Here is a 24,534-nt window from a genome sequence, read left to right as displayed (position 1 = left end):
GGGCTTGGTTTGTTAAGTGCTAGTGACAGCTTAGGATCAACACGTGGTAGAGAGAATGACCTGAGGAGACATCATGTCTATGAACAGGCAAGAGAGAAATCTACTGTCGGAAGTTGTACTGCCAAGGAGGAAAGGAAACTGGCCTCAAGCACCTGCAGGCAGTGTGCCAGAAGTGCTGCTGATGATGTTACTTATCACAGAATCATTGAGGTTGGAAGATCAAGTCCAACCATCAACCCAACAGCACCCTATCCATTAAACCATGTCCTGAAGTGAAGACTAGAGAGCTTGAGACTAGAAGTTGTTTTCTAACACACCAGAAAAAGAGATAATACTTTCAGATGAGTGAAGATCAGTCAGGAGAGCTGCTGTCCCAGTTGAGCTGAACGAATGCTGGTACAGAAAGGTGCAGGTTGGCTACTGCAGGCACTGCCCATACAACATCATAAGGTGTAGTCTCTACACCTCAGGTGATGTTTTCTGATATGCTGTCTGAGGATTTACACAGAAAAACTTCACACACAATCAAAATGTAGGAGCAAGACAGCCTGTGATGGACCAGAGTCACAGTTCATCTCTGCAAAGGCTGGTTAGCAGCTGCAAGGCTCTGGACACCCTGGCATCCCTGTTCTTTCCAGACAAGGAGGAGCTGTCAGCCAAAGCAGCCACAGCCATAAGGTATCCATGGGCAGGCTGACACTGCCTGCACTTCATGTTGGGAGCTGGTATCAGCAGGGCTTGCAATCACCCCAGCCCCAGGCTCACCTTCCAGTGCCATCATGTGTCAGAACTCCCAGAATTAGGCCAGGCCATTCAGTGGCACTTGCTGACCCACTGACTGAGGTCCCATTTCTCTATACCCTTTGTAGCAAGTTCCACTTGTTCCAAGCACCACTACAACAAGCACCTGTGGTGGCATGGTACCAAATCTCTCCTTTTAGGAACTGCTGCCCTTCTACTAAAAAAAGCAAATCACAAGAAGAGTCACTTCCTCTGTGAGTTTATCATGACCACAAGGGCCCACGTTTCAAGCCAATAAACACTCTGTCCTGCCAGATGACAAAACCAGCTCTCATTAACCTTCATTTCCTGGCCTCTGAGTTATCCCAATGAATAGCAGATTATGGCAGCACCATTCAAAAAACATTTGCGCTGCAGGGTGTGCAGTGTCCTGAGTGCTGACCCAGGCTTTCATGAAACAATATCATCTTCTCATTCTGAGTAGTAATGAGGACCTTCAGAGACACAGTCACACAGTTTTTTGCTCTGTAACACTGTCACACACACACCAAAACAAAGCCAGTTTTCCCCCTTTTACTCATATCCATGAACTTGTATCCTCAACCAGCCAGGTGTTTGCAGCTTTAGAGCTGTTTGGGCAGCTCCAAGCCAAGTCCATATATGCAATGCTCTGACCTGGGAGTTGTGGATTTTGATGCTAATAAGACATCAAGCATCACCATCTCGTTATCTAGGTGTCATCTTGTCTAGGCATCATCTTGTGGGTTACAGCTGCAGTGCCATGTGCAGATGCAGCTCACTGTGGTTAGGGCAGGTTGGTCCTGCTCTGCCTTAGGGACCTGGCAAAGGAGCTTTCACAGAATCACAGAATGTTAGGGGCTGGAAGGGACCGTGAGAGATCATCCAGTCCAACTCCCCTGCCAAAGCAGGATCACCTATACCAGGTCACACAGGAACTCATCCAGGTGGGTCTTGAGTATCTCCAGAGCAGGAGACTCCATAACCCCCCTGGGCAGTCTGTTCCACTGTTCTGCCACCCTCATAGTGAAATAATTCTTCCTCATGTTTCCACGTCTAAGTCCTCTGTCCAGAGAATCTTGGGCATTAGCTTTCAGAGAGTAAGGGCAAACTCAGCCCATCCACCTTGATGCTCTTTTCCAATACACTGAATGGGACTTCTGAATATCTCATAACCATTTCTGGGACCAATAAACAAAGCAAAATAAAGCAGAAATTCTTTAAAGTGTCTCCTGAGATGAACCATTAATTCTCAAGACCAGCCCAAGGCATAAGAGAGATGCTTCACCATCCACTTCCAGAACAGCACAGGAAGGATGTTTTAAGGACTTAGAGCATCTCCTTGGCAGAAACCGATAGAGCCTCTTTTATATCTCACAGAATCATAAACCTTCATTGCATAATTTCTGAGGAGTCACATAACACACTGAGAAAAGCTTCTGTATGAGTGTTTCTGAGCCATACTGAGACAAAGGGAAGGAAAGCACTGGGCAGTGGTGGGCAGGGGTTAGAGAGAACAGGACACAAGATATAAGATTAGTTTTGAAGGAAAGAAGGTTATGCCAAGACCGGGTGGCATGGTTACAAGTGCCACTTGTTACCTTCTTTTCCTTGTGATGCATTAAAGTCCCAGGCCTTATGTCTTTAACATGTGCATCATTTCTGGACTGTTCAGCATGACTGTTTGAGTTTACATCCATAAAAGAGCACTTCTGGAAAGCCTAGGAAATAAATACTGCAGGTTATCAGGAGACCAGGAGCTTTTACACAGAAATGTCTGGAGATAACCAACTACAAAAGGAGCATTTGTTTTTTAACAGTCACAGCTCAACAATGTGAGCTACAGTCTCAAAATCTCTATCATCTCATGAGCCTATCAGACTAACAGGGGCATCCCTTCCAGTTTGCCAGGACTGACTCTAACTCATCACACTGACCACAACGTTCCCTACAGAGAGATGAGCTGGACTTCTAACAGAGGGGGAGGTGAAATCACACAGAGGTGCTGCAAATTATTTATACTTAACTAGAAAGCCCATGACTAATTTTGGGCTTGTGACAATACCTATTTCCTGCTGGTTGATAATCCTGGAAGTGCTACATAACTCTCCTTCTCCCCACACAAACTGTTATTAAAACTGGGGACTGGGAGATGTGTCTTTGCCACAGTCTTCATTAAGGCTCCAGATGGTGATGGTTCCAACCTATGGGCCTCCCATCACGTGCACCTTAGGGCATGACCTGGAGTTTTCAGCCCTTTATCTTGCTATCTTCTTTCCATTTCATTTGGATTTCTCTATCCCTCTGGCTCCTGCATCTGGAGGAGCTGAACCATCACTGCCAGCACTGCATAGTGCTGGCTGCAAGTGTGCATCACTGGCATTTCTGAAGGCCTCTGCTGGCATGGTTTGCCTTCAGTGAGATGTATAGGCAGAACATCTCTGCCAGCCAGAGGACTGAGGGAAGAGTGCTGACAGGAGTCAAACACACCATGACATACAAGAAGATTATATTCTTGTACCATGTACTAGGGAAATGCTTTAATTCCTGGCCACTCTCGTGCAATCAGTAGCTCTGATTACAACTAAGAACCAGGAGTGTTCTTTGGACATTGTCTTCCTTGTAGGTAGAGCATGTTTATGCAAAGTGAGGAAAGTAACAATATCCAAAAGTCCAGTGCAAAAATTGGAGTGTAGAGCTGCTTCTGACACACAGACACATAACCATGGAGCAGCTCAATGCTGATCTCCCTGATCCTGCACAGAGAGATATAAACACCATGCAAAGCAGACAGTGACTTCCTGGCCACAGCACTGGCTTGGGAGTGCCTGTCAGCTTATGACTGCAGCTCCTGTTTCTTTCCAGGACAGGCAGTTGTGGTCTGGCCCACATTTTGTTGTTTTTCACTTGGGCTTTCTATTTGGGTGACTGCATGATGACTATTAAGTGTCTGCTATCATCTCCCTGCTCTCATACCCCACTAGTCTGAAGTAAGCTGATGTAGACAGTAAGGATTTTAAATGTTTTTCCAGAGAATGACACTGTAGCTAATCCCAATGGGACCTGACTATAACCAGCAGCATTTTCAGAGCCAGCCAGCTCTCAATCATTCTGTGACAGGGTTGTTTCTTTCTTGTATACTCTGTGGTGCCAGAATGTTATCAGAATGTTGTATCACATTTGAGTGAATTATTTACAGAAATGTCTCTGGGTATACAATTCCCTTTCAGCAGCCAAATCTGTTGTACCTGACCAAAGGCTGTTGTTTGGGTTGACAGATCTGCATTCATTAGCAGAAATATTTATATCTGTCCTTTAGTTCTTCACTGCTGAATCACGTACCCTGCTTCCCATTACCCTGCCTGTGACTGGTACCAGACTAATGAGCCTGTAGCTCCAGGATCAAGCAGTTTGCCCTCTCTAACCCATGATGCTCTGGCAACCTTCTAAAACACACCTGATATTTTGCTGTTGGTTTAAAATGAGCATTGCTTGTCCCCAAAGTATCACTTAAACACTCATTCCCTGTTGAGCTACCATGTCTATTTCTGCTCCTTAGCTCCCCTGAGCCCCCTGTCTAACCCTGAACCTCTGCTTCATTGCTACCAGTTGCACAGCAGCCAGGTTACTTTCCTAGAGACAGGAGATGCTAAGACAGTTTCAGTGTCCCCAGTTCTCCTGCTGCATTAGCCATTGTCACACAAATGGGATATGGGTAAGCCACTGCTCTACACAAACCACACTGTCTGAAGCACTCCTGAGTGACAGCTGAGCAAAGGGGCAGGCTGCACTCATCACACACAACCATTACTGCTCCACATCCACATCTCCTGTGCTGCAAATGCTCCCTGGGCAGCACCAAACCCATCTTTTGGCAGGTGGACAGCAGGGACCACCTCATGTGGTGACAGTGCTCTGAAACACCCTAACATCAGGAGTGACAGCCACTTAAGCTGATCCACAACTCCTTCCTTCATGGGCAGGGAAGAGGACACAAGATGCCCCTGGGAAGATGGAGCCCAACTGGAACAGTTGGCTTTTAGTGCAGCATTGCTGCCCCTGAACTACAGCAGCTTCTGTGTGCTACCAAGTGAAGGACCAGTGTGACAGCATTCCTTCTGTGCCACTGCCACGTCCTACACCAGAGGGAACAGGAAATGTTTCAGTGTCCAAACACTCCAGGAAACATTGCACCACAGCACAGAACAAGTGAGCACCACCTGCCAGGAGCAGACCCCATATTCTTTATTCCCTCCAATGTTAACACAAGTGAGAGGCTCCCAGCACCTTGGCAGGCTGGTACTAAGTGAGAAGTGGTAGGCCAGGGACAATCCCACCAAAAGCACACCAGTATCTTACTTGTCCCATCTGTATGTGTAAGATTCTCCAGTAGCAACCACTGCATTCTTGACTACTCTCTCAGTCCCAGACCTCTTGAACAAAACTTGAGTGGTGCTTACAAAATGTGTACTGCAAAGTGCAATGGATGGGGACCTGGTGAGACTGGCAGACCTACTGTCCTTCATGTTGTGGGCTAGACACTGTGCTGAGGTCTTAGAAGTGATATCTGGCACAGGTGCCTCCACATGCAAGCCAAAGGCATACCTGTAATTCAGCCATTATTTTATCTCCTTCCTCTTCCTCGTCATCTTTTGCAGCTGATGCTACAGCATGCCCTGTGCTCCGAGGCAATGCCTGCTCCTCTTTGGAGGCTTTGGATTGTCCTACTTGCCCAGCATCTTCACTGCATTCCTACAAGCAGATGAAAAAGCACAGACAGGCAATGTAATATAGTTGAGTCCTCCAGATGCAAAGCAAAGAGAGAAAATTCAACACTACTGCGATTCCCCTGTTGTAAGGTCCCTCTTTCTAAGCAGACTGCTCCCTCATCAGCCAGTGTTGCTGAAGTGATAGTGTGGCCACTGGTTAAAAGGCTTCCCTCCAATTCCTTTAGAGAACAGAACAGATGGAGGAAGGAAGTCCCAAGAAACTTATTTGAAACATTTCTGTAAAAACACTTTCAAATCTGAACTGATCTCCCCCATCTGTTTAAGGCATGTTTGTTGTTGTTTTTTTTTTTTTTATTTTTAATCTTCTTGCCACTCTAAACAAAAGCAGCCTGTGACTTGCCTTCTCCATTGCTTAGAAGATAAGAGCAGCAAGACTCCTGTCAACAGAACTGATCAAACCTTTCTGGTTCATTTGACCTAGCAGCGGTGCTTCCTGATAAGCAGTTCCAGTAGCTCTCCTGGATGGAGCTCTGCCTTAACTTATTTTGTGGTTTATAGACCCAGCCCAAGACTGGGAATGTTTCTCTGTGCCAGCCACTCATCAACAGCCTGACTGCTTAGAGTCTGCATCATCCAACCTTGACAGCAGCAGCCTCTTTTCTGGCTGCATAGACGACTTCTCCTGATCTTGTTGTGGTTAGTCCTGACCCTGGCAGATAACTGCGCCGTGGAGGTGGTGGAGGTGGAGACTTGGTCAGCTTGTCATTATCCTGTTCTCCATCAGGAACTTCTTCTGCAAGTAAACAGAGCAGCACAAATTGACCACAGGTGGAGGGGGAAAAAAAGTGTTTGCATCCCTGTCTCAATTAGAAAGGAGAGAAAAAAAGTCTTAAAGGTCCAGCTGCTGAAAATCTATAAACAGAAACATGTTTAGGATTCAAGGGGAACTGTTTCGAATTAAAGACAGCAGTGGTGTTCTTACTCAAACTGGGTCACTTCAGCCAGAGCTCTGCAGCAGAACTCCTGTCCTCCATGCCACTGTGGCTGGATTTCAGCCCTTAGTGTACGGGTGTGATGGCAGAGCACGTGTTGGTAACTCAGTCATGGTGAAGGAGCACATAAGGTGCGGGGTCAGCTGGGAGCCTGCCTACAGATAGGGCCCTGGAGTCTCCTTGGAAAGCATGGCCACTGATGTGGATGCTAGCAAGACACCAAACCTGGGACCTTCTTGTTCTCACCAAGTCAACATGTTTCTGCTTATGCATGGAAGGTGCTGCTGGCAAGGTGCTAGGAGAGGAGCTGAAAAGTTTTGCCAGTCTTACAGTTAGACAAAACTAGCTAAATTCAGGCAAAGGCTGAGAGGGAAAACACAAACACTGCTCTAGAGGTACCACCTCTGCACCTCACCCCTCAGCAGGGTAAGGCAGCATTTGTTTTCAGTTTACCTACTACTAAGTATTCCAGGAATGCACAGTGTGCCCTTGAATTACCACATAAGAGCCCTAGATACATTTTACTAATCCATGAAATTGACATACCAAGCACAACAACTGAGCAGAGCCAGCCCTTGATTTCCCAGTCTTCTGGGACCAGTTTTCTCCAACTCTTTCCACCGTGCTTCCCCACCCAGCTGCCACTTCCCCTTCCCTACTGTCATGAGACAGCAGTTTCTTCCCAGAAGCAGCATTGCCCTGCTTGTGACCTGTTTTTTTGGTCACAAGCTCAGCATCACACATGGTAACAGCCACCAGTTTCACAGTGCTGTTGAGAGTGTTTGTTTTCAAAGGCGAGAAGGACAACCTTTCTGCAGCTACTCAGTGTTATATAAACAGCTGGAATAAACATAACCCAGATAGATAAAACATCCTGCTTTTGGGATTACCCAGCTGTTCAGGGCTACGTATTCCCTCTGGGCAAGTTATTGCATAACTGCCCACTCCTGAGGCTGTGTCAGGCTCTTCTGCTCTGCCAGCTGGACCCTGGGACTGGATGGAGCCCTTGTCTGAGCCAGCCTCCTCTTTGTTCCCTTCTTGGCTCAGATGTTCTTCAAAGCTGCTTAAGCTTAGAGAAACGGTTTGTTGTGTTCTCTGCCTCCTTGGTTACCTGGAACTCTCTTGCAGGACTGTAAGAAGAGGGAATTTCCAGATAAACTTTACATTAGACTGGTCAATAGAGTTCTTAGTGACATCAACTGTACTACCACCACCATGGCCATTAAACCATGCCCCAAAGTGCCATGTCTACATGTTTTTTGAATACCTTCAGGGACACTGACTCCACCACCTCCCTGGGCAGCCTCAATGTCTTCTTCTCCAAGCTGAAGAGCTCCAGCTCCCTCAGCCCTTCTTCACAAGGGAGATGTTCCACTGCCTTCAACATTTTTGTGGTTTTGTGCTGGACTCCCTGAAGCAGTTCCCTGAGGTCCTCCTTGATCTGAGGGGCTCAGAACTGGGCACAATATTCCAGATGCGGTCTCACCAGAGCAGAGCAGAGGGGGAGCAGAACCTCTTTCAAACTACCAGCCACACTCCTCCTAATCCACCCCAGGATGCCATTGGCCTTCTTGGCCACAAGGGCACATTGCTGGCTCATGGTCATCCTTCTACCCACCAAGACCCCCCCCAGGTCCCTTTTCCCCATGCTGCTCTCCAACAGGTCAGTTCCCAGTCTCGATAACAAATGTGGGTTAAAGACATTAAAGGAGTATTTACAGGAACATCTGCAAAATTGTGTACAAAGACTTTCTCAAGTGGGTTCTGTGTGGAGAATGGCTGAGCCAACACATCCTGGCAATGTGATCTATCTGGGTTCTGCAGTAAAGCCAAGAGAGGATTGCTAATCTATGGCCAAAGTGTCTGCAGCAGTAAGCAGGTGGTCTTTCTTTCCTTCTGTTGCTCAGTTTTCTACCAGCAGGCTGCTACTGCAATTTTCATCTTGAATCACAGCAGAGTTGGGTGGCCTGTGAGATACTCAGATATTAAAGCCCAAGTTTTGCTGTTACCCTGTTGATGTTCCTATTACAGGGCTCAGTATGCACATCAGAAGGCAAACATCTCGATCTCAGCGAATTTCTCCTCAAATCTGCTGGTGAGGCACTGTGCAAAACTGCATTCTAGGAGTGTCTTGGTTAACCAAAAGTTACAAAACTTCTCTGTCACTGTGCTCTGCACTTGCAAAGATGTCACAGCTCACTGCACCCATATGCTATTTATTTTCACTGACTTTTTCTGCCACACATTATACAAGTTAATTGTACTGATAGCCAGAAACCTCAATCAACGGTGCCAGAAGTCTAAAATCATTTTATGTGCTTCAAGAGAATTTATTTTAAACGTGTATGTTATGAAACACCCAAGGAGCCACAACACATCAGTGTTGAAGGTGCACTCCTCCCAGTATCAACGTGAATTTCTCTACACAGCCCCCAGGACATTGTTTTGCAGCTATTTAAATCCTTGCTTGCCAAACACCTTGAGTACAGCACGCAGCTCTGGGCTCTGCAGCTCCAGGAGGACATGGTGGTGGTAGAGAAGGACAATGGAAACTAGCCTGGGGAGGGAGCAGCTGGCCTAGATGGGGGCACAAGAAAGGCTGCAAGCTTGCAGTTTGGAGACTGTGGGGCAGGCTGACACCTCCAGGGTATGATCAATGTTTGTCCAATGCCTTCATGGTTTTAGGAAGGGAATGCAGAGCTGTTTGTCACATTGCAGAATACCAGAACTATGGGGCCTCAGTGAAGCCAGTATGCACTGCTTTAAAATAGATGATAGAATCGTAGAGGTTGGAAAAGACTTCTAAGACCAGCAAGTCCAACCATCACCCAACACCACATTGCTGCAGCTCAGAAGTGCTCCTTCTACACTGCCTGCAGCACCTATGGGAGTGCAGAATGAAACACTGAGCTACCTCCATTTATAAAATCATAGAATCAGTCAGGGTTGGAAGGGACCACAAGGATCATCCAGTTCCAACCCCCCTGCCATGGGCAGGGACACCTCACACTACAGCAGGCTGGCCAGAGCCTCATCCAGCCTGGCCTTAAACACCTCCAGGGATGGGGCCTCAACCACCTCCCTGGACAACCCATTCCAGGCTCTCACCACTCTCATGGTGAAGAACTTCCTCCTCATGACCAGCCTGAATCTCCCCACTTCCAGCTTTATTCCATTCCCCCCAGTCCTATCACTACCTGATATCCTAAAAAGTCCCTCCCCAGCTTTCTTGTAGCCCTCTTCAGATACTGGAAGGTCACAATAAGGTCTCCTCGGAGCCTTCTCTTCTCCAGACTGAACAGCCCCAACTCTCTCAGTCTGTGCTCATAGAATCATAGAATCAACCAGGTTGGAAGAGACCTCCAAGATCATCTAGTCCAACCTATCACCCAGCCCTAAGCAATCAACCAGACCATGGCACTAAGTGCCTCATCCAGTCTCCTCTTGAACATCTCCAGCGATGGTGACTCCACCACTTCCCTGGGCAGCACATTCCAATGGGCAATCACCCTCTCTGTGAAGAACTTCCTCCTAACATCCAGCCTATACCTCCCCTGGCACAACCTGAGACTGTGCCCTCTCCTCATCCTGGTGGCCCTTCTCTGGACACACTCCAGCATGTCCATATCTCTCTTGTAACAGGGGCTCCAGAACTGGACGCAATACTCCAAACATGACACAGAGAAGTCATAGAATCATGAAGGTTGGAAAAGACCTCTAAGATCAGCAAGTCCAACCCAACACCAGCATGCCCACTAAACCAAGTCTCAAAGTGCCATGTCTACATGTTTTTTTTGAACACCTCCAGAGATGGTGACTCCACCACCTGGGCAGCCTGTTCCAGTGCTTGACCACATGAAGGAAAGCTCCTTCACAAGATGGGAGCTTGCTGCCACGGCTGTGGAGTGCAAATAGTGTAAGCAGGTATGAGGAAAACACTGGGTAAAAGGTCAGTAATGGATGTGAAAAGGAGGAGGTTGGGATATTCCCTCTAATGTCAGCTGGGGGTGCTGGGGGAGTGCTAGCAGGCTGCAGAAGGTGGCCAGGTCCTGTGCTGCTCACAGTATCTCCCATGCTTCTGTCAGGCTCCTGAGCCAGATGGACTATTGTTAATTCCCTCGTGTGCCTGCTGACTCATGTTTGGCTGATGAGAGAAATCCAGGGTTTGGCTGAGGCATCTTTTGTGCCCCTTGAACTTTGAGGAGATTCAGACATGGATTTTTATGTTAACTTGTGAAAGGAACAGGACTGGAAGGACACTCCATCATGCTGTGCCACAAAGTTGCTCTACCTATATAATTCTTGATCAATGCTAATCTCAGCCAGAGAGCTCATCCCTCTCCAGTGATGGGGATTTTACATCCTCCTCACTGCCTCATACAACCACCTGCAGTGCTTCCCCTTCCTTAGCACTGTGAAGTTTTTTCCCATGTTATGTAATCTGGATTGCCCTTGTTGCAATTGCCAGCTTCTCCTGCTGTTCTACCCACACACTGCAAGTTGGGCTTCATTCTTTATTTTCAGAGATTGCTTTGCCCTTCCTCAGCCTTCACCTCCTCATGCTAAACAAAACCAATTCTTTCTTTTTGTTCCTCAGAGCTGTGGTCATCATCATCACTGTCCTCTTGACTCCCTCCTATTTGTTAAGAATTCCTTGGTTCTGGAAACCTGCTGAGCAGATTCCTGCATCCTACAGATATTTTTCTATTAATTTCATTATGACATTTGCCCTTTTTTTTTTGCTTGCTACAGGGCCAGTCTGATTCTTGTTTGACTTGAAACTTGGTATATCTGTATCATAGCTGTGGAGTCTTACTGTGAAAGTCACTCTCACTCATTCACAGAGCTGCAAAACGGTGGAAGTTGGAAAGGACCTCTGGAGATCATCTCTAGTCCAACCCCAGGATCACCTAGAGCAGACTGCATATGTAGGCAGCTTTTGAATGACTCCAGAGAGACTCCACCACTTCTCTAGGCAGCTTGTACAACAAGTAAAGAAGTTCCTCTTTGTGTTTAGATGAACTTACTATGTTCAAGTTTGTACCCACTGCCTTTTGTCCCACATATCTATCACTTCCCCAAGAACTGTGATATAGCATCACAGGTCATTTTCAGACCTCTGAGGGACTCATCCAAAACACTGCTTGTATTTAAAGTCTAAGATTAGGAAGTTAGCAAGGAACACCAAGATCAAACAGTCTGCCCTTCCACTTCATACAGGTTCAAGGATTCCTGTTAAGTGAATCCTGTAAGTGAAAAGCACAGAGCTTTTGCTTGAGCAGCCTTCCAGAAAGAAACAGTACTCCTTAAAGAATTGAAGTAGTGGAGAATCCCATGTGTTCATACTTAAACTTCAGTCATTAGTTACCCAGAATGTTACAATTTGACAGCTAACTTTTACTGTGGCTTTTTCTAGCTTCAGCTTCCAACTGCTGGATCTTGTTGGAACATGTTGTGCCCAGTTCAAGGCCTCCTTACCCTCAGAAACCTCAGACATGTCTTGAATAGCATATCTTTGATAACAAATATGGCTACAGGTTTATGTTTATGTTTAGGTTTCTGATGGTAAGATCATTCCTGCTCAAACTCTTTGTGGCTCTTTCCAGAGCTCTCTGTAATGCTAAACTACTAAGTGAAAAACTGAGCACAGTATACTAAATGTAGGTATAGTATGGCATAGAGATACTCTCATCTCTGTCAAAAGCAAGGTGTACTCTTACTCTCCTGCTCATGAAGAGTCTTCACTAGAGGAGAAACTCACTCTCAGCTGCAATAGAGGGAAATTCATGTTAAGCTGGTTACCCACACTGGGGCATCTGCAAAATGACTGCATCCTATCCACAGGACCTGCATTGTTCCTCAGGGGCATACTCAGAGGTACCATCAGGAACACAGATAAACTGAAACCACTCTAGACAGCAGAAAGAAGCACCTCTCTTCCAGATAATCAATTCTATAGCACCATTTACTCTAGCAAACCTTACCTGAGACTTCTAGCTTTTCCACTGCATCCCCTTTAGGCAGTGCTGCTGTCTGGGGAGGCATCTCCAGGTTAGGAATTGATTTCATTATGTTGGCTTGGGCCTCTTCCAAGAGCTTTTCAAATTCCTTTCCATTATAGTGATCGAGATTTTGTCTTTTCTCTTCCCATTTCTTCTCAGCTTTCTAGACAAAAATCAGTAAAACATCTATTTATCCCTCTGATTTCTGTTGTGGTGACTTACTTCATCAGAAATCTGTGTGTAAACATTACAGGTCAGCATGGAGAGGTTTTTTCCATTTCAATCCAGCAACTGGAGGAAATACATTGCTACTGATTGTACACTGGTTGTGACCCCACTGTGCTAGGTACACCACAGACTGACAGTGGCCACTGCTCACTACAGGAGCAGAGGCAAAATGTAAAACTGGGTCACCCCTTACTGGTGATTCAAGTGCACTCTATAGTAAGACATGAGAGTTCACTTGGGTGTTGTCTGTGTGAAACCACTGGAACTTCACATTCCTTGGCCCTTACCTCTCCATAAAGATGTATATGGACATTTAAAGAGTGAATGAAATTCACTGGTACAATTGTTGCCAGAAAATCACAGTAGTGTTCAAAGAGAACGTATTCTAAAAAAATTACTTTTAGTATTTTTTTGAAATACAGGTTATTTTTAAAAAAATAAAATACAGTTTACAGGATCACAGGATGTTAGTGGTTGGAGATCTTTGGGTCCAGTCCCTTCACCAGAGCAGGACCACAGAATCTAGCACAGGTCACACAGGAACACATCCAGACAGGTCTTGAAAGTCTCCAGAGAAGGAGACTCCACAGCCTCTCTGGGCAGCCTGTTCCAGTGCTCTGTGACCCTCGCAGTGAGGAAGTTCCTCCTCGTGTTGAGGTGGAACCTCCTGTGCTGTAGTTGACATCCATTGCCCTTTGCTGTGAGAAGAGGCTGTCCCCTCCTTTTGGTTACATGTTGTTATCCTGTTGCATCTAAACCCAGAGGGTATCTCCAGAACTGCAGAGTGGAGTAAGGGGGTAACTATATGCAGCCCCAGAATGCATGTGAAGAATGCCAGCTTCAGTCTCCAGAGTGAGACTGGGAGCTCAGGGCCAAAGAGAGGACACCACCATACCTCAATGGATACAGCTCGGTTCCTGGTGCTTGCACTGTGGATTTCCTCAATGAGAAGACTTTGCATGGTGGTGCCATTGACAGAGACCTGTGCTGGTGTGGATTGTGTAGGTTGGGATCCTGCTGTGGGCTCTTGCAGCGGGGCTGTAGGGGTGGCTGAGAGGTGGCCACCCACCGGCGCACCTTCACTGTGGCTGGCTGCAGTGGGTGAAGCCTGGGTGTGGTTGACCAGGGCTGATGAGTGCTGGGACTGATGGATGACAACAGGAGAGCTCTGCACATGATGGACTGTCATTGTGGAGAAGGGGATGACTTCTGACTTGACTGATGACACCTGGTTCTCTGACGTGACTGCCGTGAGGCCTTGCTGTGCGTGCCCCTGCGCATGCTTGAGCTCCTCCTGGCTTTTCAGGGCATCAGCTGCCGTGGCCTTTTCCATGGTAGAGTACTGCATGGCTTGGGATGGGTCCACACCCCTCAGCAGTCCTTCTGTAACATGTCTGCCCAGCCAAATGGAACACAACAGCATGGCACATGGTTAGCACACAGGCAAGTTGTGAGCAGTAAGCAACAATCAACTCTTGGAAGGGATAAGCATCTCTATGAAAAAAATTAAAGTGGTGGCTTTGCCTCCTGATGCTCCCAGCTGTGTGATTTTATAGCTTCCTGCCAGAGTCAGGGGCTCAGAGCTCTAGAGAGGTCACACTAATTAGGATGGTTTTGCCTTTTCAAATATTTACAAACTGCCAAAAGAAAACCTTCAAGTGATACTTCCCCAAGGTTTTGTCTGTCGAGAGTTTGGGGTGGGATGAGATGAGGATCTAAAGAGCTGACTACTTGTGGCAGCTAGCTGTGAAATGGCTGAGCTTCAGAATGTAGCTAGCTATCAGATGCCATCAGGTTTTCCAGTACTGACACAGACTTTATGAGGCTTAATCCATCATTTCACTGCAAAAAAAATGACTTTTGGTAACACTCTGGCATGCATGGCTTATTGTGTTGGGTTTTTTTTTTGCCCTGAAGAGTTTAAGACAGGAAACAACTGGTTGGTTTTAAGAAAAGGAAATGAACAAGAAAGGATATAGATGTTTATCTACATGGAAAAATAAGCGATGGCTCCTAGGAAATCTGTTCCATAAACCACTTTATCCAGCTGCCAGGACTGGCAAATCCATTTTACATATGCTCCAGGATATATGGAAACAATGACAATCCTACATTCTTTAGAATAATGGTAGCAACAATAGATTTATGACTTACATTTTCTTGTAATTGAAGTAAAATTGAGACCACCACCACTGACACCTTGGCTTGACTCCCTGGTTTCCAATAGGACCTGAGTGCAATGCCTGTTGCCTCCTGTACATCAGCAGTCATTTGCTGCTCATATGTGCTGGCAAATACAGCTAAACACTGGCACTTAGTGGACACAAACTTCATCTAGCATTTCAGCTTTCTCTAACACATTTTCCTTGCAAAGAATAAAGAATTTGCAAGAGTTCACAAGTACATGGAAAAATGTTTCTTTCTTTCAGAGAATCACAGAAACATTCATGTTGGAAAAGCCCCTCAGGATCACCAAGTCCAACCCAGAACCCTACTCTACAAAGTTCATCCCTAAACCACACCCCCAAGCACCACATCCAAACCACCTTTAAACACATCCAGGGTTGGTGACTCCACCACCCCCTTGGGCAGCACATTCCAATGCCTGACCACTCTTGCTGGTAAAAAGATGTTTCCTCCTGTCCAGTCTAAATGTACCCAGTTGCAGCTTGAGGCCATTCCCTCTTGTTCTATCACTAATTGTGTGAGAAGAGACCAGCACCAGCCTCTCTACAATGTCCTTTCAGGTAGTTGTACACAGCCATGAGGTCTCCCCTCAGCCTCCTCTTTTCCAAACTAACCATCCCCAGCTCCTTCAGTCACTCTTCATCAGATTTATCCTCCAGGCCCTTCTCCAGCTTCCTTGCCCTCCTCTGCACTCGCTCCAGCACAGAAGGTTAGGCTATCCTCATCCATTTAGAATCTTTGCTTGGTTTAATTCCTACCATCACGTTTTTGGGGATGCACATTTCAGTATCAGAATATTTCTGCAAGCTTAGATTGCTGTAAATGTCTGCAGTTACTTAGCTCAGATATGGGACTGATGCCATCCTGTTAGCTTTCTGCTGCAGGGACTTTTTAAATCTGGAAATGTTGAGTTCAGAGGGAGCTAGTTTCAATCATAAGATCTCAACCACTGAAGCTGTTGGTCTGAACAGACACACCTCACAGAGCACAGGAGAAGCCAATTTGATTTCCCTTGAGGGGGCTCTAAGAAGAATCTATAAAACACTGAAAGCAAGTTGCATTTCTCAGAATTTCCTAGGAAAAAGGGTAAGAACCCAAAACCCGGAAGATGTTCCAGGCCTGCTGGAGGCAATCCTTTAGTTTTGAAGAAGCTAATGTGAAAGTCACCTCCTGAGCATGGTGAGGATGTCGGTCATGCTGCGCACACGCTTCAGCAAGCTGTCCAGCTTGTGTGGCTCTTCCTTCAGGAACCTCACGGCTTCCACCTCGATCCTCAGTATTGCACGCATCTTATTCTGCAGCGTGGGGAACTCTCCTGCAAAGACAACAGCTGGGAAGCTCAGTGCTCAAACATAGATGTGAATGTTAAAGAGACAAGCGTCTACCTCTCTCCAGGGCCCGTGCAACCGTCTCCTTAATCCCAACTTTAAATCCTTCTGGAAGTGAAAGTTAATGCCCCAGATCAGAGGTACAACTGTTCTCAGCCACTGTGGTTAAAAGAAAAGGGCCAGAAGAGGAAAGGAGCAGCACACACCTTTCAGGGTGGCAACAGATTCTCCCACTTGACGCAAAAGAAAGGCTCCATCTTCAACATCCTTCAGCGTGACTGTCTTGCTGGAAGCACTGGAGTCCCTCTTCAGGTCTTCAACAAATGCCTCCAGCTCGCTGGCACAACAAAAAAAAGTGAAGATAAAACATAAGCAGGACTTTCCATTTACAACTAAAGGATTCTAAACGAATGGACTAAACCTAACCAGAAACCACAACTGTGGTGTCTTTATGTCTAACATCACAGGATGAAGAAACAGCCATTAGGGTACCTTGTAAGGAGGTGAGGGTGCTGGACACTCACAGTGTAGGCACAGGCTTGTAACTAGCCCAAGGTACTGATCTGTGTGCCAGGCTAGAGAAGAGCATATTGACCTCAGGGCAGCTGAGCTACAAAGGGCAGATGGGGTGATAAAGCACATCTAGCAGCCAGCCCTCTGAGGATGCAAGCCCCACTGTACCTTGAGCACCTCCCCTATGAAGAGAGACTGAGATCCCTGGGGCTCCTTAGTCTTGAGAAGACTGAAAGGGGATGTCATCAATGTGAGACATCTGAGGGGTGGGTGTCAAGTGGAGGGGGCCAGGCTCTTTTCAGTGGTTCACAGCAATAAGACAAGGAACAACAGGTTCAAACTTGAACATAGAAGGTTTCACCTCAACATGAGGAGAATCTTCCTTACAGTAAGGGTGACAGAGCACTGGAACAGGCTGCCCAGAGAGGTTGTGGAGTCTCCTTCTCTGGAGACTTTCAAAGCCCACCTGATGCATTCCTGTGTGGACTACCCTATGTGATGCTGCTTTGGCAGGGGGTTGGACCCGATCATCTCTTGAGGTCCCTTCCAACCTCTAATATACTGTGATACTGGGTTGTACTTTGCATTTTCTTGTTGCTGATGGCATGCAAAGGGATGCCCAACAGTGCAGTAACAACCCAAAAACTAGCACTACTGGCCCCCTGATGCAACCTTGCTGATCTGCCAGGACTTGCTAGACAGGCTATAGGGTCCTGTTTCCACAAATAGCCAGACTGAAATAGCAAGAATGCAGCCTGCAGCTCTCACTCAACATTTGGAGTCATGAATGAATCACTTCAGAGGGTTTTATTCCAAATGATGCCATCCTGTTCTTCCTCTGGCTCCATATGGTGCTTACTCCTCACCTTTCCCAATATTTCCCCCGTATCTTCCATAAAACACACAAATTTTCACAATCCTTCAGACTCATAAACTTCATTTTTGTTTTGGGGGCAGCCATGACTTTTCCATTTAAAGTTCAGACCATATTTCTTTAGCTGGAGTTTCTACATGGAAGCTTAAAAATTTCTCAATCCCCTTGGCCCCTCCCCAAATTCACAACTATACAAACACCCATGTGAATACCTTAAAAGGATCACCACTTGAATATTTATTCCTAGAGAAATCCACCTCTGTTAAAATACCAAATTTACTAAGAGGAATATTCTGGGAAGCAGTTTAATTGCAATGCAAAGCAAATCAGCTACTCCTTTTAACCTCATTTTGGGCCTCATTTCTTGCATCTACTCAGCTTTTGCTATTCCTTCGAGAGAACCAAGGTAGAAGCTGATTGACTGAAAAAAATGAAGATTTCATTGCTCTCTGCAACTCCCTGAAAGGAGGTTGGAATGAAGTGGAGGTCAGTCTCTTCTCCCTAGTATAAAGTGATACAATGAGAGGAAATGAAATTGTGCCAGGGAAGGTTTAGGTTGACATTAGGAAAAATTCTTTCCTGAAAGAGTGGTCAGGCATTGGGAGGTGGCAAAGTCAGTGTCCCTGAAGGTTTTCAAACAACATGTAGAGATGGCACTTTGGGAGATGGTTTAATGGCTATGGTGGTGTTAGGTTTATGGTTGGACTTGATGATGTTGAAGGTCTTTTCCAAATGAAATAATTACTATGATTCTATGAACTGCAAGTCTTGCTTTTCCACGTTCATTAGGCACTAAAAATGGATTCCCAGGAAGGTGGTGGAGTCACCATCCTTGGAGGTGTTCAAAAAAGGTATGGACAAGGCACTTCAGAGTCCTCCTGTTGGCCTAACCTATCTCAAAAGTCTTTTCCAACTGAAACAATTCTATGATTCTATATTTTCCTTGTACCAGCACAGCCACTGCTGCAAGAGAAATCCAGCAGAAAAAAACAGCAGAAAATTATTTCTTTTCAGGCAGGTCTCTTCCTAGATCCACATCAGTGAACAAGTGACATGGAAAGGAAAAGAAAGGAATAGGTGGTCAGTAATGGGATAAACAGGATAGAATCCCTTGCAGCACCACTCCACATTTAGGTGAGTGTAAAGTGGAAGCATAAGAATAAATGGCAGTACAACAGTCCTGATACACAGAGAAACAGAAATAGTATCATCAGGACCTGAACATGAAGTGCACACAAACAGAGCTCAGCTCAATCCAAAGCCCAAGAATTTTAGAAGCTATAAAACAACTTTGAATGAGGAATCATAAGCTGCTTCTGAACAGGACACAAGCAAGCCGAGGTGAATGATCCTGTTCCCATTTTAAGCCCACTTCTCTGTGCCTTGAGAACTGGAGGAGCCCCAGCTTCCAGCAGCACAAACATCCTTGCAGGCAACTATGCAGTGCACCACACGATGGCAGCAAGGGAACGCCTCTCAGGGTGCTCTTCAGTGGCAGAGGCTGCGCTGCTGCAGCTCCCTGCTCTGGTTTGCCTGCCTTTGCTGCAGCTCCCTGCTCTGGTTTGCCTGCCTTTGCTGCAGCTCCCTGCTCTGGTTTGCCTGCCTTTGCTGCAGCTCCCTGCTCTGGTTTGCCTGCCTTTGCTGCAGCTCCCTGCTCTGGTTTGCCTGCCTTTGCTGCAGCTCCCTGCTCTGGTTTGCCTGCCTTTGCTGCAGCTCCCTGCTCTGGTTTGCAGCTACCTGCTCTGGTTTGCCTGCCTTTGCAAGGGAGCCCACAGAGCCTGGGGAGGAGCTGGAAAACCAATTCAGGTACAGTGCAAAGGCTCCTGCCTTCTGGGTGCTCTACAGTCATGCATCCTCCCTGCTCTGACACTGGCACTCAGGCCAGGCAGTGATGCTTTGGGAATCATGGGGTGCTCACTCTCCCTTTTGGAGATCAGGGCTGGAAAAACAGCTTCCCAGATATTTGTATCCACCATGCGACAAAAACCCCAAAAATCCTAAGGGCGGAAGCTTAAATTTGTTCACATGTGGGGAAAAAAGGAGACAGGAACAAACAGAGAACACTGTTAAGGTAGGTTTATGACTGTTGGAAACGTGGGGATGAAGGACAGGCTTCCATATAGCTGACAATGGCTTTCTTCCCCCTTTGTTCTTTGAGCAGAAATGAAATGAAAGGGCCATTACAAACCCCTTTGATTCCATACAGTGATACTATCAAACCAGACAACTGATCCTGAAATTACTCAGGGGATACCACATCACACTGCCCTATGTTGCTAACTAGAAGGGAAAGGAAACTTCAGCCCTCAGGAGCCAAAGCCTGAAGCAGATCCAGCAACTGAAGCATTTCTTTCCTGTAACTGTGGACATAACTTGGCTTTATAGCTTGGACTGAGCAAACCCAATTAACAAGAGACTCCCTCCTATTACTTCAGAAGGCTAATACAAGAGAAATTATTTTTCTGCATCTACACATCTCTCAGGGCAACCAAGGCAAACTCTTAGCTTAAGCTGAGATCCTTCTTCAGGCAAAAAGCATCAGAAGCTCCCTCTCAGATTGCCGTGTCAGTAGAACAGGTTACAAGGAAACTGACACAATGAAGAGTAACAAAACACTCAGACCAGCTGCTGTTTGCCCTGGAGTTCAATGGCAACTTGAGGGTGAAACAGCTGAACTGTTAATGCTAAGCATCTAACTTCTTGATTAAAATTGCTTTGGCATCAGAGTGGTGGGAAGTGTCATAGATGATGCAAATAGATTATTTTTAAAAGGGGCTAGACTTATCCAGGCATCTGCACTCTGGTGAGACTGACACTCAAACTGATCATAGAATTGCTTTGGTTGGAGAAGTTCTCTAACATCAAGTCCAACCATCAGTCTAAAACCACCATGGCACTAAACCATGTCCTGAAGTTCCATGTCTACACATTTTTGAACACCTCCAGGATTTGTAACTCCACCACTTCCCTGGGCAGCCTGTTCCAATGCCTGACCATTCTTGCAGGAAAGAAATTTTTCCTAATCTCCAACATAAACATCCCCAGCACAATTTCAGGCCATTTCCTCACTTCTATCATCTGATACCTCACCTCAATCTCCTTTCAGGGAGTTTTAGACAGCAAGGAAGTCTCCCCTCAGCCTCCTCTTCTCCAAACTAAACAACCCCAACTCCCTCAGCTGCTCCTCACCAAACCTTTTCTCCAGACCCTTCACCAGCTTTGTTGCCCTTCTCTGGACATTCTCCAACACCTCAATGTCCTTCATGGAGTGAGGGCCCCCAAACTGAACCCAGGATTCAAGGTGTGACCTCACCTGTGCTGAGTACAGGGGGACAATCACTTCCCCGGTCCTGATATAATTGACAGATATCAAAATAAGGACTAAATAATCAGTGGACCGATGCATAAGTATGCCATGTTAGGGAGGACTGATTGTGATTTGTGAGAAGAGAAGGTAAGTCTCACAAATCCACAAGGAAACAATTAAAGCATGGGGACAAACTATAGCCCAAAAGGTTTTCAACAAGGTATTTGAGTAAAAGCTTTCAAGCAAGCAAAGTTGCCATGGGACAAAAGAGGAAATTCTCTCATGGATAAAGTGCTTGAAGTGAAGTAAAAGGATCAACAAAGAGCTTACTCAGTGAGTGTGGTTTGCTGGTGGGTTCCACAGGGATCAGTGCTAAGGCTGGGGCTTTTTCAACATATTATCAATTATTTAGAAAAGAGGATGAATAATATAGTAAAAAAAAAAAATCTCAAAAGGTTATTATTCAGGGGAATTATCCAGGGGAATGAAAATAAAAGGTGCATATGGACCACCTGGTACTAATGGACCAGGCAAACCCCAAAGATTAAATTAGCTCCTAATAAATGTAAAGTAATGCTTATTAGAAAAGGAGAAACAAAACCAACCCCACCTAAACCAAACAACCACTCAGCCCCTGAGTTTTTATACACAACAATGAATTTTGAAGTAATAATCATCCACTGTGAGTGAGATGTTGGACTTGGAAGGGAAAGTTTGTGTGGAACATGAAGGGAAGCCATCACCATGCCACTGCATGAAGTTATGATGTGCTGCTGCAGGGCTCTCCCCTCCCCTTCCCCATCTCTCAGACAGACCCTAAAGTCAGAAAGGGCATAGAGAAAGGCAAGAGGATGATGAAATGTGGAGAAAGGCTACTACAAGAGGATCAACAAAGCAGATTAGGACTTTTTCAGGCTGGAAAAGGGAGTATAAAGGGACTAGGAACGTATCTGTAGCATCCTGATTAGCATGGCACGGGTGAAATATGCTGCTGTGCATGATTTAAGAGTTGGGGAGTGACTGACAGATGACAGATTCAAAAACAAACAAAAAAGTTCTTTCTACTGCCCCCCCGAAAAAATAATTACTCTGTAGAATTCATCGTGCCTAGATGCTGCACACAAAATTTACATACAGTTTTAAAATGCTTAAGTTTATGAGAAGTAAATAATCCTTCTGCATATGAAGATACTGTCTCTGACTCAGAAAATCCCTGAGCTACAAGTCATCAAAAACAGGGAGATGAGCTCTGAGCATTTTGCCATGTCTTCCTTTCCCAAGTATCTGCTACAAGTGGCTCTCCAAGACTGCTCAGTGGAGTTTTGTTTTTTTAGAAGAATTCCTGTGTTCAATAAGAAGCCTGGCACAATTTATATTCTTGTTTGGAAAAATAACTTGCTAAGGACCATATCCAATCAAATTGGATGTGGCTGTAACTTAAATACTGTGCTTATAAACCCCCTCCTATTAAGGTGCTCACAATCTACAACACGTAGTAATCATACCTGTAACATGCTCCTCACAACATAAACACTGTGTTAGTCAGTGTTTCATACCACCCTAATTTGTCCTTGGTCTGCTAAATTTCAAGTATCTACAAGCCCAGAAGTGTCATATATGACATCTCTAATGTTGAATCAAAAGACTAGATAGAAACCACCCTTGCCCAGTTAATTCTGAGTGTATTTCACTGTTACAAGTGTGCATAAATGCTACCCTTAACAGCGTTCCTTCGATTTCATTAGGTACCTCTGAACCATCATCCTGCTCCAGCTGTGACACACATGGGCACCCTTCTGTAGGCACCATCATGAGTAGCTGCTCAGCAGAGAGCATGCTCTGAAGTGTACACTGACATCTCTGCTGTTTACTACATCGTACTGCCAATATTTTATTTTTATGTCCCGGGAAATAAAGAAATTAATTTCAGAATGGCAGAAAGGAGAGCTGTTGGAGCTGGGATTTACCATTTCAGAGTAGTAAATATGCTTTTGTAAGTATTGCAGAAATCCTTAAGCTCCCTTGCCTTGCAGGAAGCCAGTCTGCTAATTTACTCCTATGACTAAAGAAAGGTCAAAGAAAGGTCAAGAGGACAACAGTTGAAATGCTAAGAAATGGTAATTTTTCTGCCCTGTTGCATCTGTTTATACATCTGCACTGTGATCAGCTTAACTGAAGGTGCCTACATAGATTGTGAACCTTCTGAATACTGCCAAGTGATCCTTGATGTGTCATTTTGTGATGTATGCTCTCCACTGTAAATAGCCATCAGCTGTTGAACTTAAAGCATTGCTGTGCCACTTCTTTTGGGCTCTGATCCTGCAAACATGCAAATACATGGCAAAGAAATCTCACTGAACCTAACTGAAGAAACATAATGGTCGTTTAATGTTTGTTTCTAGCATGAAGCTTGATAGGGTTCTGGGCAGCCTGATATAATTGAGGATGCCCCTGCTTACTGCAGAGGGGGTTGGACTAGATGACCTTTGGAGGTCCCTTCCAACCCAGAACATTCTACGATTCTGTGTTCCTATAAGGCAACATTTACAACCTATGATTGATCTAAGTAGCACAGAAGCAGCAGCAACTCTGGGAAAAAAAAAAGGAAAATGATAAAATCCAAACCCTAATGAACCAGAATCACATTGCAGTCAGAATTGTATGCTAAATGAGCAGTTGTCAGGATGAATGCATTTTGCCATTTGACCTCCCCTCAGTCCTCACTTTGAGGCAATGCAATAAACAGCCATCACACAAATTGCTCTTGCCACAGAGGAAAAACAAGCTAGAAACCAGGCAATGAGGTACATGGGAATACAGTGATGAACAGGAGGGTAATTATTCAAGACTACAACACAAAGTTAGTTAAGACTGAAGACCAGCTGAAAGGATGATAGACCCCAGCATGGACTGCTGCTGCACATTCAACTTTTCTTCATACAAGACATACAGTCCCTCAGCAACACTCCACTTTGTCTTCACAGAGGCACCATTGTTACTACAAACCTTATTCATCTGACAACACACTGATCAACAGGAAAGATTTAGTCTCCTTGGCTGCCAATAACTGTAATCCTACAGCTCTTCAATCATCATTTCCAGTGACAAGCTGACTAGAAGGTTTCTCTCTGTTATGGAGCTATTCTTCAGGTGTGAGCTAAATGCACTAATGAGGAAGAATTAGTTAGACAGCACCTTACAAATGGGAGTGTTAGAACAAGTTAAATTGTTTATTGATTTCGGCTTCATCTTGCCTCCTGCTGACTCTGAACATGGGCTAAAACAAACAACTTGATCCCACCAGTCTTGATAGGCCAAGGTTTTGAAGAAAAAAAAAAGTCTTACAAAGCCTTACACAGCAACAACCACAACAACAGAAAAAGTATTTTTATCTGCAGTTAAGGGTATGGAAATCCCACTGAGTCAATTTTAGACAGAGACTGACATTGCTGACTGCAATTAAACTTCAATCCTCTATTTAGGAGCCTCCTCTACCTCTCCCATGTAACAGCCAAAGCACTTACTATTGAAAGCTGATTTTTATACTTAAAGCCAGACTCATTACCAGAAATTCCCTTCTCCTCCCCTAAAGCACAATGCATAAAGCTGAAGGG

At 45.5% G+C, this 24,534-nt stretch overlaps 1 protein-coding gene across 5 annotated transcripts in view; it reads right to left on the bottom strand.

The window, feature by feature from the left end:
* The window catches only part of KIAA1217 (KIAA1217 ortholog), a 201,265-nt gene that overhangs the window by 4,649 nt on the left and 172,082 nt on the right, over window positions 1-24,534 (bottom strand). For 2 of the 5 annotated variants that reach the window (XM_054390019.1, XM_054390021.1), the window contains 7 exons: window positions 16,433-16,563; window positions 16,066-16,213; window positions 13,607-14,105; window positions 12,466-12,646; window positions 6,128-6,282; window positions 5,365-5,511; window positions 2,361-2,480 (listed from right to left, as the gene is read on the bottom strand). In XM_054390019.1, coding sequence (XP_054245994.1) covers window positions 2,361-2,480; window positions 5,365-5,511; window positions 6,128-6,282; window positions 12,466-12,646; window positions 13,607-14,105; window positions 16,066-16,213; window positions 16,433-16,563 — 1,381 coding nt within the window. The remainder of the gene's footprint in view (window positions 1-2,360; window positions 2,481-5,364; window positions 5,512-6,127; window positions 6,283-12,465; window positions 12,647-13,606; window positions 14,106-16,065; window positions 16,214-16,432; window positions 16,564-24,534) is intronic. The other 3 variants (XM_054390022.1, XM_054390024.1, XM_054390023.1) reach the window with 2 other exon arrangements.

The sequence above is a fragment of the Indicator indicator genome, chromosome 20 (genome assembly GCF_027791375.1).
Source record: "Indicator indicator isolate 239-I01 chromosome 20, UM_Iind_1.1, whole genome shotgun sequence".
In the NCBI taxonomy this organism is placed as follows: domain Eukaryota; kingdom Metazoa; phylum Chordata; class Aves; order Piciformes; family Indicatoridae; genus Indicator; species Indicator indicator.
Note: the sequence above shows the minus strand (reverse complement) of the source record. Positions and strands in the feature narration are given on the sequence as shown.